Genomic DNA, 15,545 nt, shown 5'->3' with positions numbered 1-15,545 from the left:
CTGGGGTAAGGGTCGACGTAAGATTAGCCTCAAGAAGCTGCAATTAGAGCCCTATAAAGGCGGACTGGGAGTCCCCGACTTCCGAGCGAATTAAGCAAGCCAGCTACAGTGGCTCTCATTCTGGACAGCAGGCCGAAACCTGCAGGAAATAGGGTACGAACCTCGCGACCTAGATCGTGGAGCCCTGCACTGTCTCTTGCTTCCTGAAGCAAAAATTCCGGCAGATGTGGCCCCACTTCTCAAAACTGCACTCCAGTGCTGGAGGAGGGTCTTGCGGTATACCGCAAGCGCGGTCCCCTATGCGAGCAATATACCCCTCGTGGGCCTGCCAATTCCAGGAGGTAGGCTCACGAAGACCCGGTTCCAGTATTGGGAGGAGGTTGGAGTGGACGAGGTTGGGTCTTTCTTCAGCGATGGCACCCTAGTGAATTATGACACGTTCGTACAGAATACGGGTGCACCAGACCGCCTGTATTTATTACATGCAACGATAGCCCACTACATCCGGGTGACATGGGCACCCCAACGTGCTGAACCCTCACAACACGAGTTTGTGCGCTTGCTCTATTACATGGGAGAGGTCGGCCACCTGGTTAAGTGGCTATACAATGGCATACGGGCACAAGCTTCTACTACACTGACGGGGCTTCTCGCAAAATGGGCGAAAACCGTGGATTCAGAGACTACTGACAAAGCATGGGCAAGTATCCTAGAACACCCCAAACGAGTTTCTTGTAATGCTAAATTTAGATTCATACAAACCATGATACTTCACCGATCCTACCTAACCCCAAAGAGAATTCAGCGCATGTTTCCGGAGGCCCAACATTGCTGCCCGCGCTGAAAGGCAGACGAGGCGGGATTCCTCCATATGATATGGGCCTGCCCTCACCTTACTGACTATTGGGGTAAGATCCGTGTTACGCTAGGGGACATCACGCACCTAACGATTCAGGACCATGCCCTGGAGTGTCTGCTTTGTGTCCGTAGGCGCACTAGCGCCCTGAAGGTCCAGCTAAGTTTCCTTGACCTTGCCCTCATATTGGCTGTCAGGGCGATAGCCAGGAGATGGAAATCGCCCAGGTCCCCGCCCCCCCCCCCCCCATCCGGATGGCAGGACGACATGATTAGATGGGGCAGTGCCGAGTGCGGCAATTAGACGGGAGGAGAGGGGGCTGCGTAAACATCCCATATTGATGGACTGGGACATCATGCTGGAGGAATTTCGTCAGAAAGTCCTCCTACCCCTACCACTTGCCACCTCTCCATGACTTCCCCAGCGGCAAGTACAGGAATAGATCAGAGGACGCTCCACCGAGCCTAGTAATTCTACAATGGCACGTTAACACTACACACTAAGCAGTAGACACTGATGATGCAAGGACATATTAGGTTTTAAGGTATCTAGGACAGGGCAGACCAGGAGGGTGGAAGGGAGGGTGGGGGGGAGGTAAGTACGGTTTGTTATTGGATTTGTTTATAATTGAATACTGCAGTAGCACTTCGAGATATGATGACAGACCGACAAATGTGAATCATCTGTTTAATAATAGTCTCCACTACGTGGTTAGATATGGACATAGGACCCTTAATGTTTAGTCTAGATTACGAAATGTGTGCACGATTAAAAATACAAAATGTCGATATTGCAACATCCTTGTTGAGACGCAAGGGCATTATGATATACTGCTCAATAAAGTTTGTTTAAAAAAAAGATGCGTGAAAATGACTGACTGCACTTACAAAGCCCGGGGAATTGACTCGGAGGTTTGTAAGGGGCACCCTCACACTTCTAACGTAGCACCCTGCCTTCAGGATTGAAAGGTCTGCCTTAGGGGTGACTTATAGATTTTAAGTGAAGCGACCGCTGATATAAGGAAGCTTATATCTGTCGTAAGTGGTGCTAGCACCAGCTTAGACAGGCTGCCAAGGCAGGCCTATAGTCACATTTTGAGTGGTCTCTCATGGGTGGCATAATGCGTGCTGCAGCCCATGTGAGACCCCTGGTGTACTTATGCCCTGGGTACCTTAATACCATATACTAGGGACTAACAAGGGGACACCAGTAGCCAATTGTGGTAATACCAAGGGGACACCAGCAGCCAATTGTGGTAATACCAAAGTACTAACATGTCAAATTTAGGGAAGAAGCTCAGTGGCTGGGGTGCTGATTAGCAGGATCCCAGCTAGACTAGTCAAAAAACATACTGACACCAGCAAAAATTGTGGGTAACCATGTCTTTTCATCTGAAAAAAGCTCTCGCTAGAAAAGGGTCAGTTGGAGCCTAATGCTAAAGTACATTTAAATGTATGACTGTCTATGCAGATGACAGGATCTTCTGTGGGAGGGTGCGCAAGAAGTCCTTGAGGAGAAGATATCATTCAGGCATGCAATTGAGTTTGTTATTCTCCTTAAATTACGCTTCTAGTTCCAGTACACAAAACAAGGTTATTCTTTGTAGGGAAGTGCATGTGAACTACTGCGATAAATATAGCTTCTGGGCCTAATACAGCCATGAAACACGCAATCATAACTGAGGCTAAAGGACACATCAGATCAATTGGATATAATATCCATATTTGTTTTTAAAATCTATAGGTCCACACATTGATATAAACTAAAAGAAAAAAATTACACTGAAACTCACCAGTTCTAGTTAACTGAAGTAACTGTAACTCGCCCCCTCGCCATGCACTGCTTGTTATCCCCTAACTATAACGTCACTTTGTAATAACGCTGAGGTACGTAACAATATATGATTGTTTTCATACTTTATGATCACAATTATTGTACCCTTCTAATGTGAAGAAACATGGATATGGTTTGTGCCAAAAACCTGTTATGTAATAAAATAATGAATAGGCCTGATGTATTTTTAAAGATAAATGAGACCTGTTGTATTTGTAAACATTTCAGGATTCTGACTGTATTTTAAATGTTATCCATTGTGTAATATTCATTAGCAATAATCATTAGATATACGAATTAGGGCTGGGCAACATTTCAATTACACTGGCCTAATTTGCATAATTTCATGAATTTCCATTGCTGTTTTCCTCAAGTGACACCAATATGCTATGTTGTGTAGTTATTGTTGTATTTGCTGGAAAATTATACTGTGGGAATGATGCAAACAACCAGAACATGTGCGACCATTTTTTGCGTCACTTTTTTTTGGGTGCTATTTTTATAGCGCTAAATGTTCTTTTGTGTACAAAATTGTCTGAAGAGCACCTTTTCATGTTAAAATGTAGCTCTAAATGGCAATTTTGCATTTTGTGTAACTACGTATAATTTTCCTGAAATTTCACATAATTATAATAAAGCAATTTATATGAGTTTGCACATCCCTAATATTAACCTTTAATTTAAACGCACCACTGCCTCGTTTCCGTAACTTCTCCAGAACTTTGTTTCAAAAGGATAAACAGTAAACCAGACCATTAATCGTAAATAAAAGTAAAGGTGAATGCAGGTTGAAAGCAAACAGGCATTCCTGAAATCCGCAATGCATTCCATTGGCAGTTTAACCCTCAGCAGAAAGACACTATGTGGTGGAAGAATATATGAAAGAAGACTTTGCCTTACTGCCCTTTTTCACTTTACCAAATCATTTTGTTTCAATTTCTTAATCATTATTCCACTTTAGAAGGAATATTTTTCTTTGAACATTTTTTTTATGGCGGTGACAATGGAAGCTTGTACATTAGCACTTTGGGGCCTGGCCCCTCCAATTTGCAGACTGTTAAAATGAATTGCGTCAGTCTTACCAGCAATGTTAAAAGTATCTGACTGCCTTACACTCTTTCCAAGAATGGTCATGCAGACCGGTGTTGACAGTAGAACTACTCTGCATGTCTGGCTTAGCTTTTCACAGTCCTTCGATCCCAACAGTGGTGATGAATAGCCCCGATGGAATTTGGTCTCACAGGACGCTTCACACAGAAGCCCTGCGTGATGCTACCAGCCTCTCGCATCACTTGTTGGTGGTCGAACTCGCTTTACGGCGGTCCATGTTTTATTCAAGTCACTTTTCATGACCAGTGACTGTGGACTGACATAGATGATGTGTGAATCTATGTCAGGAACTCTAATATGTTAGATGCACAAGACCAAACTCTCAAGGCAGCTCTATCCTATGCTCCTCTCATAGAATTTCCACCTAACTCCCCTGAGCTGTTTACTACAATACTCAAAGGAGTGAAATCTTGTTCCCCCGCATGAACCCTGCCCTCCTGGGATACTCAAGTCCTTAAAATATCTGTGTCTTGAAGAAGGTGGCCTAATTGTGATTCCACCGAAACGCGTCAACGCCAAGTGTTTTTTTGTTTTGTTGGCTTAAGTCAGCAATTGGAATTAGACGGGGAATTTATGCCCGTTCAAGGTGCTGCCTATTTCTCCAAATTAACAACTGCAAGACAAATATTACTGTCTTTTTGGGTTCTCCTTTTTGTGTAATGAAATTATTCTACTGTGATTTGTGTTTTTAAGTGTTAATTGAAAAAAATTTTTTTTTAAAGTGTACATTAGTATGTTTTTAAAGTGAATTTATTTACAATACTTATTAAATTTGTGCATAAGTTCTTTACTATCCTGAGTGGAGCATTAATTGTATGAAGTGTGAAAGTGGCTGTATAAGTTGAGTGAGGATATATTATGTAAGGTTACTCCAAATTTATGTTGAACTTTTAAGTTATTGGGTGCTCTGTCCCTTTGGATCTTTAGAGCCCATCTCCTTGGTTTTTAAGATACTCAAGATTCCACCAGAAGTGATTGCCACCAATCTCTCATCCATCTTTAATTCTTTGTTTTCATCTGGAAGCTTCCTAACGACTTGAAAACAAGCCTTATCCATTCTCTTAATAAAGAAACCCACTCAGAATCCAGCAGACCCCAACAATTACCGTCCCATATCCCGCCTTCCCCTCCCTGCCAAAATTGTTGAAAAAATACTGAACACCCATCTATCTCAATTCATCCATGAGAACCAGCTCCTGGACCCAACTCAGTTTGGGTTCAGGCCAAGGCAAAGCACAGAAACCGCATTCATCAAAGCCACAGAGAAAATAAGAGTCTCCGTAGACAAGAGGGGTTCTGCGGCCCTTGTCCTCCTCGACCTATCAGCAGCCTTTGATACGGTTGACCATAAAATCTTAATCAACCATTTGGCTGAATAAGGAGTAAAATGCAAGGCTTTCTTTCAAACCGGATCAATCACTGGACTTGGGCTGCTGTGGGTCCTCTCCTTTTATCTTACCATGGGGTCCCTCAGGGATCCTTGCGTAGTCCCACACTTTATAATATATATGTGTCCTTTTTATCTTCTTTGATCAAAAGATATAACTTTGCACTTACATCCTACGTGGATGACACTCTATTGGTAGTGTGTGCTTCCAGTAATGGCCCTATAGTGCCCATGTGCTTCCAGGACTGTACAAGAGCTCAGCTCAGGGAAAACAAAGGTGGTATTATTTGGCAAACTATCCCCCGCCAGGTCTCCTTTCTGGTTTCCAAATGAGATTGGCTCCTTTCCCAACCCTGTAATATGTTGACAATAAGTTAAAGTATGGAGCTCAGGTTTCTGCAGTAGTATCATCTGCCTCCTTCGCACTCCGGATGATTTAAAACATTTTACCTATACATCCCTATTGTCTCCCTAATTAAGGTGATCACTGTGTTAGTTCTTTCAAAGCTAGACTATTGTAATGGCCTGTACTTGAATCTTCTGGAACATTACATCAACAGGCTCCAAACATTACAAATGCTGCTGTCAGATTAGTGGTAGGACTCCCTAAATTCCATGATATATCTCCTGGAATCCGGACACTTAACTGGCTTCCTGTGTGAAGTTGTGTAAAATTTAAAGCTCTGTGTGTTGCTCATGAAGCTCTACACAACACGGGTACTGAATTTCTGAGACACATTTTCCAGTGATACATTCCCAACAGACCCCTGTGCTCTCCGGGATCTAATACTCTTATAATCCCCAGAGTCAGGAAGTAACAAGAATTGGCATAGCCAATAGGTCTCGCCTTTGGGACCTTATAAGTGTTTAGCCATGAAACAGTTGCATAACTAAATACTTATAAGGTCCCAAAAGCGAGACCTATTGGCTATGCAAAGCGATCGCGATCAAACATCAAAGCGGCCACTAAAGTGAAAGAAAGCGCGTGCCCGCGCACATGCACTGTAGCTCCAGGCTGGCCTGGTAGCACTTTTTGGAGCCCTCTCAATAAGTCTCGCCAGACCAGCGCATGCGCTGGGTCAGGCGAGACCTAAAACTGGGGTGAAGGAAATTTTGTTACTGATACTACAAATCTCTGGAACAGTCTCCCACCTCATATCCGGGCCACCCCTTCCTTGCTTCAGTTCAGGAAAGAAGTTAAAACGTGGCTTTTAAATTTCTAGGATGTTTGCTCAATAATTAGAGCGTTCTGGTTTTAAGCTCTGGTTCAGCTAGCACCAAGACACTGCATTTTTGTGTTGTATAAATTGCAGTAACATAACATAACATGAAGCTTCAATCAAATGGTTTTCTTTACTAAATGAAACAGGAACATGTTCATACAATTGTGTCCAGATAAATACAGCAAACCCAATTTGTGCCATAATTACATGTGGCTAAGTCTGTTTTTTCCCCTTGAAAGATATCAGACCCTTTGAATAAAAATACATTTTAAAAAGTAAGGAGAAGCAATTGTTTTTTCAGTTATTATATTTTAGAATTGTCTCTTTTTGCATTGTCTCCCTCAGTTTTTGTGGACTGATGACGTCGCTTTTTTAATTCTGTCCTCTCAGGAGTCCCCAGTATATGTGCTCTGACCCCTTCAATGTGACCAAATAGGCTAATTCCTAATTGGCATATTTAAAGTTCCAGTAAGGCCAAATATTATGGGGCAGGATATACACCAATTGGGCATTGTTAGTCTCCTCTGATATGCAGCGCATATAGTGCCATCCACTTGCTGACAAGAACTTTGCTTCATGGCTACATGTGTAGCCTGTTACTGCAGATTTTAAACCTACCGATGAACCTTTCAAAATAACCCTTTTTGACAGAAGGAACCCTGATTTTAAATATTAAATAAGTCACATCTATGGAGACCTTGTAGTCCACAAGGCAGGGTGCCAAAGTTGGACTGCCTGAAGCTCCAGTAGGCTCATTAGCATAGGCCTGCCTGCAGCTGCCCTCCTTGTCAGTGTTTTCCCTTTGTCTAGGTGTGAAAATTGCTCCCAAAGCAGAAATAATGATGTGCGCCTTTTGGAGTGAAGACCTAAGTGTGAAGTATGTGACTTATCAATCAATCAAATCTGCATTTGTAGAGCACACACTGTCACCCCTAGGGGGACCTGAGCGATGAAGGTGGCGTGTCTCCATCAAAGAGCCAGGACTTGAGCTTTACTGAAGTCTGCCAGGGAGGGTGCTGTTCGGAGGTGGGGGGGTAGGTTGTTCCAGGTCTTGGCAGCGATGTAGGAGAATGAGCATCCCCCACTGTGATGAATGCGGGGGGGGGGGGGGTTGTCCGAGTGAGGCAGAGCACAGGTGTTTTGTGGGCAGCTTCTCAGGAAAAAAGGCTGTTGGGGGAGGATTCATGACTGCATTAACTTGAAAGGCACCAGGGTGAGCCCTGCCCATTCAGAGTTAAGTGTGAAGTGATCTCTGGTTCAGCTAAAGCCAGCCTGGTTCCCTTCCAGTGAGAGGGGGAGCTTGTCCCAAAACTAGTTTGTTGTGGTTGCGGTGAAGGGGACTGATCATTTCACAATACACACCCCTGGGTGGGCACAGGCCTTAACCAGTTGCAGAAAGGTTCTGCCATCTTGATTTTCCCTGAGAATGTTGATCTGTGAAATGGCTTGCATTAAGGCAAACAAGATGTGCTACAACATGGGGGAGGTTTGTCTGTTGGATAGGAGGTGTCCACGAGTCATCCCCATCCACAGGCTAGTGAATTGTACATATGGGCCTGTGGATGAACAGAAGAGGACTGGACCTGATGTATGTGACCTTTGTGGAGGCCTGATGCTCCCATCTGTACTCACGACTGAGAAGGGGAATCCAAGGGTTAGTTGGCAGGCCTCGAGTTTGGATACAGTGACATTTTTCTGCGGTGACTGCCTGACCAGTTACGACTGGTTGGTGCTGGTAGGCACTGCGAGAGCAGATCTTGGCCCTCTGAGTGCTCTCCCAGAGGTCCTGGGAGCCTTAGAAGTGACCAAAGGGAGGTAAGTGGAACTTAGAAAATATTTCAACTTCCAAGACCTCCAGAGATTGAGTAGGACCTCGAGCAAATGTAACCAATTTTGGCGAGAACACCCCAGATACCTCCTGTAGCCTTATTTCGCTGGAGGATTTTAAGCTCCAAAAAGGAGACTGAAGTCTGAAGGTAGAATTCTCGCGAAGAGTATCCCTCCGACAAGAGGACTTTTTGGCAGGTGCAAAATTAGAATTTTCCCTGCTCTGAGTATTCGAAGGGGGACATCTTTAGATACAGCCTTAAGCCTTTTCCAGCTGGAGCATTTCCACATCATAAAAAAAGACTAAGAAAGAATGGGCCGCTGAATGTTTCCATTGCTGATGCCTGAAATCTCGCCTAGGTCGCTGTCAATCATAAACAGTGACTTTTGATTGGCACTTCACTTTTCATGCTACCCTTTGCCCTAAAAGTTTAAAAATTAAATGCTCCGGTTACCCTGTTTGAATTATAACCATATTTGTGTATATTCTTTTTTTTTATTAGATGTTTCTTGATCTTTAGAAGGTTTTTATTGTGTTATGACTTTTTACCTATTTTAGTACTGCTAAATACTTAACACATTTTCCACAAGTTAGGCCTGTCTGCTGCATGTCATAGCCATCGGTAGTTGAAACATGGTCATTTTATTTAACTTGTGTGTTGACCTGGCTGGATTTCGGAATTATTACTTGGGAAAGAGTCGCATCCTCCAGAACCAATACCCGGTTTTTTAACACTGTATTTCTCTTGGCAGTTTGCAGCATATAATTCCTTTGCAGCTCCCCGTGTTTCATTATATGTTCCATTACATGTTCATCAGATGTTGGAATTTTCTGTTACTGAGGGATTCTTGGACTCCTACATTATAGGAAAGCTTATGTAGGCTGTCTGTATATGGGTTTTCTAACCCATGCATAACTATTCATTTTAAGGATGGGCAGCCGAAGTCTCATTTGTCTCTAGCAAGCAGTTTGATAAAGGTTTTAAGTAAATGTGATGACATTCGTGCTGTGTCTTGTTAACTCTCATTTAAATTTTTAAGGGATAGCAAAGATACATCATTAATATTGCATTTGCAACATAGACCGACATGTCACAAATGCATCAGTTATGACTACTCCTTCCCAAGTAGTTAATACGATGTAACTGCCTGACCTGTGAAAGTATGTCACTGTAATTAGGAATGCATCACTCCCTCCTCCGATTTCTAGCCTAAATGCTAATTCTGAGAGATTCCCACCTAATTATTTTCATCTCTAAAATTGAGCTAATTTGGTGGCGGGTAACAGAAGCAACATTTCTTGGCCCAAGCCTTAAGCTAAAAGACTGCATACTGTGGCATTAGTGTGGTGAGTGTCTCAGGACAGAGGGGCCACAAAGTAGACCATTTCTTGCTAGTGTTCTCCTACAGGACATCCCATGCCCCCCTGCCATGTGTGCTGCTAGCACGAGCACGCCAAAATCTTGTTTTGGGTTTGGAAAATGAAGTTAACAAAAATTAAAATGTAAAATGGCTGTCATCATGGGATCTCCCGCTCCTCAACTATCTATTAATTTGGAGTCTCTCTGTGACTGTCTACTATTGAGTGGGAACTCTACTTCCCATTTCTAAATTCCTACTTCAAACTTTCCCATGAGCTCTCATGCAGCTTTGGGCTTTTCTCATTTCTAATTACTAGACATATAAGGTTGATTGTTTTCTGTGTAAGCAATTACACTTTAGAAAGCTCATCCATCTAAAATCTGCCTACTCTTTAAGCTTTGAGAGGCACTGAACACCTTATGTTCACTGCTCGTTTCAATTGACCAAGGCATGCTCTCCTAGGTTATGTATCTAATCACACTGTGATCACTCTGGTGGCAAATCGGTGCAATGTAATTCATTCATTTATTCATTCATTCATTCAGTCAGTCTGAAGAGGGGTACCAACCATAATGGGGCACGTAAGGGAAAACAGTCCTAAGAGAGATCCAGTATCTTGAATGTGTGATTCAGAAAAATGAGATAAGAGACCTGTAAGGCTAATTAATAGTTGAGATAAGTTACAGAAGAGGAAATGGAAAAATGCACTTCATAAACAAGGGGCCTCTAAGAAGATTTGCTGGGATGGTGAGGATCAGGACCAAAAGAGGGAATTTATTTTTGACGAGGGTGGAAAATGCATATAACTGCATTCATGGTTGTGGAAAAATGAACAACCTTGGCCTAATAAACTCAGAATTTAAAACACTGATTGTTGCATTTCCCCTGTTACCATTTTGTAATCTGAACTGTTGATTGAATGTAGATACACTGCATACTGTCTAATCACGTTAATTGTGTATTATTTATTTATTTTTCACAGGCTGCAATTGAAGTAGTTTTTATGACTGGAACAGCGCTCGCCACAACAATTTCCTGGTATCCTATAAACAAAACAGCAGCATATTGCATGTACCCTTATCTGGCATGGCTATGCGTCGCCACTACTTTGAATTATTGTATTTGGAGAGACAACAAAGACAAGAAAATGGAGTAAAAAGATGACTGTTTAATTCTCAATAGTTCTATTGAAAATATACATTTTATACAGACATTGAAGGTGTAACTACTTAAAAGTAACAATACCGTAACTTTTGTTTATAACTAAACATGATTGTACATTCTTTGAACATATGTTGTATTACTGATACATGTTTAATAGTGAGGCAGTGAGTGACATGATGACAATCAAGCCATGCATTGAAAGTAATCTAAAAATCTTTGTCTTTTGTACTCTGTATTAAAAAAAAAGTGAATGGGGAAAAAATATATAGGCACGTGTCTTTTTGTTAAATCCAATGCTGTCTTGAGTGGCAGGTTGTAGTCTCCAGTAAGTACTTGTTATGTTGATTTGTATAGTGTACTAATCATCCAGGGGAATCCAGGCGCTTGGGTAAGTATGTGGTTCACAAAGTGCTTATAAAAAGAGCTAGGTCTTCAGCTTCTTGTGGAACTTGAGAAGTGAGGAGGAAGCTCTGATGAGTTGAGGGAGGTTGTGCCACGTCATGGGTGCAATGTAGGAAAATGAGCAACCTCTGGTTCACCTTTTGCGGATGCGGGGAGTGTGTGCGAGTGAGAATGAGGCAGAGCGTAGGTGTCTGGTGAAAGTGTATGTGACTGTTCAGATAAGTTGGTCCTGTGCTGTGTAGGGCTTTCTATGTGTGCATGAGAAGTTTGAAATGACTGCACTTGTGAATGGGGAGCCAGTGAGGCTTTCGGAGTTGGAATGTGGGAACTAGAGTATGAGTATTGCGGTGGTGTCCTGGATGAGTTGGAGTCTGTGTAGGAGTTGTTTATAGATACCGGCGTAGAGTGTGTTGCCGGACTCCAGCCTGCAGGTGATGAGTGCATGTGCTGTGGTTATTTTGGTGAGGCAACCCTTTGAAGATCTTTCACAACATGCATAGGACGTGGAAGTAGGAGGTGCACACTGCTTTGACTTGAGGTGTCATGTTGAACTTGCTGTCTAGCATGATCACTAGATTTCTTGTGTGGTCTGTGGGTGTTGGTCCTAGCTCCAAAGGCCACCAGGTGGACTCCCATGTGGAAGTCTTGTTGCTGAAGAAGTCATTCTGTCTTTTTGAGTTGAGCTTCAGGCAGTTGTTCGCATCCAGCCTCCTACCATGGTCATGCAGTTGGTAAAGTTGGTTCTGGTGATGGTTGTCTTGTCCATCAGGGAAAGGATGAGTTGGGTGTTATTGGTGTAGGAGATGACAGTGATGTTGGCGAGTTATCATGTATTTGTTGAAAAGAGTGGGGCTGAGAAATGATCCCTGTGGGATTCTGCATATCTGTTTCTTGGTGTTTGATCTGAAGGGTGACAGCCTGACCCTTTACGTTCTTCCCATGAAGAAGGAACGGATCCATTTGAGAGCAGATCCTTGTATGCCAATCTTGTGGAGTCTTCTCATGAGGGTGTTGTGGACAACAGTGCCGAAAGCTGCGGCAAGGTTGAGCAGGATGAGGGCCGCTTCTTCTCCTCAGTCCAGGTACTTTGTAACTATTGTGCATGTAGACTGTTTTAAAGGTCTATAGGTGAAAACTCTATGCTAAATGTTCCCCTCTCTCTCCCCCCCCCCCCCCCACATTGTATCGGGGACTCCAGCTTCATCCTGTTACCTTTGTGATCACCAAAAAAATGCTGGAAAAGAATGAAGTCCTTTAATTATGCCAGTAAAGCTGGTGTATTATGACCAGTTTAGGACTCCCCAAAGATGAAGGCTTTCAATGCTGGGAGAACTGCCTTCAGTCAAAAAAGGCACTGCTTCAGAATTCCTTGCACTGAGTACCCCACCCATGTTGTAAGAAGTTGGTTGTGATTGTGACTCAGGTAAGAGGCAAGAGGAAGGGGTGTCTCACTAAAATGTTTGAGAGTCTGTGCTCACCATGACAAGGATGGAACTATTCCAACGGACTTGTGTGGTGTAGCTAGACTAGTTGCCGTCTGAGGCAGCCGCCCTGCAGCCATATATAAGAGCAGGGGGGGGAGGCTGTTGCCCCCAAAACTCGTGCCGCCTGGGGCAGACTGCCTTCCACCAACCCCCTTGCTCCTGTAGGAACAGTCCAAGCAACGGTGTAGCAAGTCCCAAAAATATGCTGCAAGGATCATATGTGGCCCTTGGGGAAGGTTGACTACCTTTTAAGGAGGAACATTTCTCTCCAAATTTATTGAAACACCGGGCTGATGGCCCTGCTATTCAAGAAGTGACAGTCTTCTCCTCTCAAAGAGGCATGGCTATTACCAAGCTGGAGTGAAGAATTGCCCTAAATGAGCTGAAGGTCCATTAAAGACTTCAAGTAGGATTTGTGGTAGTTCCCAGAGTCGTACAAAATCTTGAGTGTCCAGGTGAAACCAAACTTTGCTTCCTATTTGATCCCCAGTCATGAGCGAGTTGTCCAGGTAGGGAAAGGATTTGATCTTGTGCATCAGAAGAAAGCTAGCCATTGGACCAGGATCTTGGTAAAGAGTTGGGGGGGGGGGGGGGCATTAAGACCTATGGACAGTAGGTTGCAATAGTAGTAGTGTTTTCCCGTAGTGAATTGAAGGTGCGGTGTGTCTGGTTGGTCAATGGAAGTAAGGTTTTCCGCAGAAGACAGCCAGTCGTTGTGACGGAAGGTCGAGACCTAAGCCAAAATTAACATCTTGAACAACTGCACAGGGCAGCAACAGGTAGTAAATATGCAGAACATTGTAGAGTTCTTTCCTTGAAAGTAAATTAGCACCTCTGCCCCATTTCCCAAAGTGCTGCGGGCGGGGGAGGGGCAGGGTGGGGGAGGTAAACTCCGAAATTGGGCCGAACGGAGTTGAGTAAAGAAAGAAATAAATAAAATGAATTACATTGCGCGCTGCATCGCCGATTTGGCGTTGCAGCGCGCCCAATGGAATTCGTTTTATTTCTTTACACAACTCCGCTGGCAGAGATCGTACCAATAAAAAGACTTCTCCAGTCTTAAGCTAAAAGTGTTACGTTATGCTCTTCGCTTAAGTGTTCATCTTGCAGCAATAAACAGGTTGGTCCACCTCTTGGGGTGTTATTGAACCTGTGCTAAATCACCCCGGCAGACACGTTAAGCTCCGTAGGGCAAGATTGACTTAACAGAGGCTGTATGGGTGCAAGGTGTAACAAACAGCCCATAGTCTGATTAGTGACATGTCTATCAGACAGAAAGTGACGTTTTCATGCACTGTAAGGAGGTTTCCCAGTTCTGCTAAATGTTTTTCAAGAAATAGAGTTTCAGGACTCCTGCTTGAGCCAGCAATGCAGGTATAAACTAAGTCAATGTCTAGGAAGACACAGACACGCACTTCTTTACAATTCCATAGTGTCTTGTATTAAAAAAAATCAACTATCATAGCCAGTGCTTCGTTCAAACTGTATGAAAAATAAGAAAGCTGTTCTTGCACAAGGTTTCTCCTGTGATAATGAACAAACCTTTGTCTCTTACAATCCTTTTCAACCCAACCACTTTTCTAGTGTCACACCAAAATAGTTATGGCCAAAATAGTTTTGTTGTCTGCACATGGATGGAGCCATTCATGGAGAAAATAATAATAGTTGAGTTTTTAGTCTGAGTTAACATAGAATGACACTGTCTGCTGTGTACATTATCTGTACTGTAGGAGTAATGCGAAATGGCTGGTCCACTATTCGGAAACTTAATAGGATTTGCTTTATACTAAGTTGCAACTGTTTTCATGTGGTTTTCCATCTTGCGTGAATGTCATCATCCAGTTGTGCATTGTCTGAGTTCTGCCTTACACAGTATCACGTGCTCACTTCCATAAACAAGCATTGGCAAAGGCAATAGTCGTGCCTACAAGAGATCTTTTGGTGTCAATGTTTTCTTAGCCATGTTGCACAGCAATACATTTGCTGTGCAGCTTGGCTGAAAGTAAAAAAATTAATTGCTGTAACGTGGTCAGCGCTGGCTACATCATAGTTCTTGTTTTTAAAATTTTTATTTTATTTTCAGCCATGCGGCTGTACAACATGAAACATTGACAAAGCCAATAGATCTCACACGGGGTGACCTGTTGTCTTTGTCACGGGCAAGTAACAACAGGAGGGAGGGGGGAACAATAGAAGGAACAGGTTACTCGGTCTCAGATCAGACATAGTGTTATCCGTGCATGATACACCACAATAAAATAAAATCTGTCTGGTTTTGTTTTGAAATGTTGTTACTTTTTATGGTTAAAAAGGCTACCACGGATAACCCAGGAGCAGCAATCTCAGTGTTTCTATTCACACTGTATTCAGCTATATCTTGGCTAAAGTACTTTAGCAGAATTCTTTTTAACGTTTGTTGTTTAGTATGTTCATATTGCATCTGGTTCAACTCTACATACAAGGACATACCAACAATATTCAGTGTATACTCACTCTAATGCAAATCCGTGTGCCAGTACAAACCTCTCGGTAGTGTTCCTAGTTTAGAAAGCGCCCCACACCCTCCCTCCAAGGCCTAGAATCTCAAATAAGTCACAGAACGCAGCAGCCAAAAATACAGCAATGTTTTGGGTGACAGGAAGAGAGCAGGAAAGAGCCATATTCACAGAGATATAGCATTCTCCTCCCCTCTCCCTAGCACCGATGCTGATTTCCGCTGCCGTGCGCCTGGCACACACCTTACCGTCATAGTGCTGGGGTGCGTGCCTGAGTTTACCAGAGGTTTTGTACAGGGTTTCCTTACTATACACAATACTATGGCTAGACAAGTTTAAAACCTTTTCCTACTTTGTATGTGTGTCGCAAAAGCAAGGAGAAATGAAAACATTTCTCCTTAT

The 15,545-nt window shown here is 43.1% G+C and overlaps 1 protein-coding gene across 2 annotated transcripts in view; it reads left to right on the top strand.

The window, feature by feature from the left end:
- The window catches only part of TSPO (translocator protein), a 59,393-nt gene extending 48,367 nt beyond the window's left edge, over positions 1-11,026 (top strand). For both annotated transcript variants that reach the window (XM_085652474.1, XM_085652475.1), the window contains exon 4: positions 10,581-11,026. In XM_085652474.1, coding sequence (XP_085508600.1) covers positions 10,581-10,754 — 174 coding nt within the window. In that variant the 3' untranslated portion in view covers positions 10,755-11,026. The remainder of the gene's footprint in view (positions 1-10,580) is intronic.
- The last annotated feature ends 4,519 nt before the right edge of the window (positions 11,027-15,545 follow it).

The sequence above is a fragment of the Triturus cristatus genome, chromosome 4_1 (assembly GCF_964204655.1).
Source record: "Triturus cristatus chromosome 4_1, aTriCri1.1, whole genome shotgun sequence".
In the NCBI taxonomy this organism is placed as follows: Eukaryota; Metazoa; Chordata; class Amphibia; order Caudata; family Salamandridae; genus Triturus; species Triturus cristatus.
Note: the sequence above shows the minus strand (reverse complement) of the source record. Positions and strands in the feature narration are given on the sequence as shown.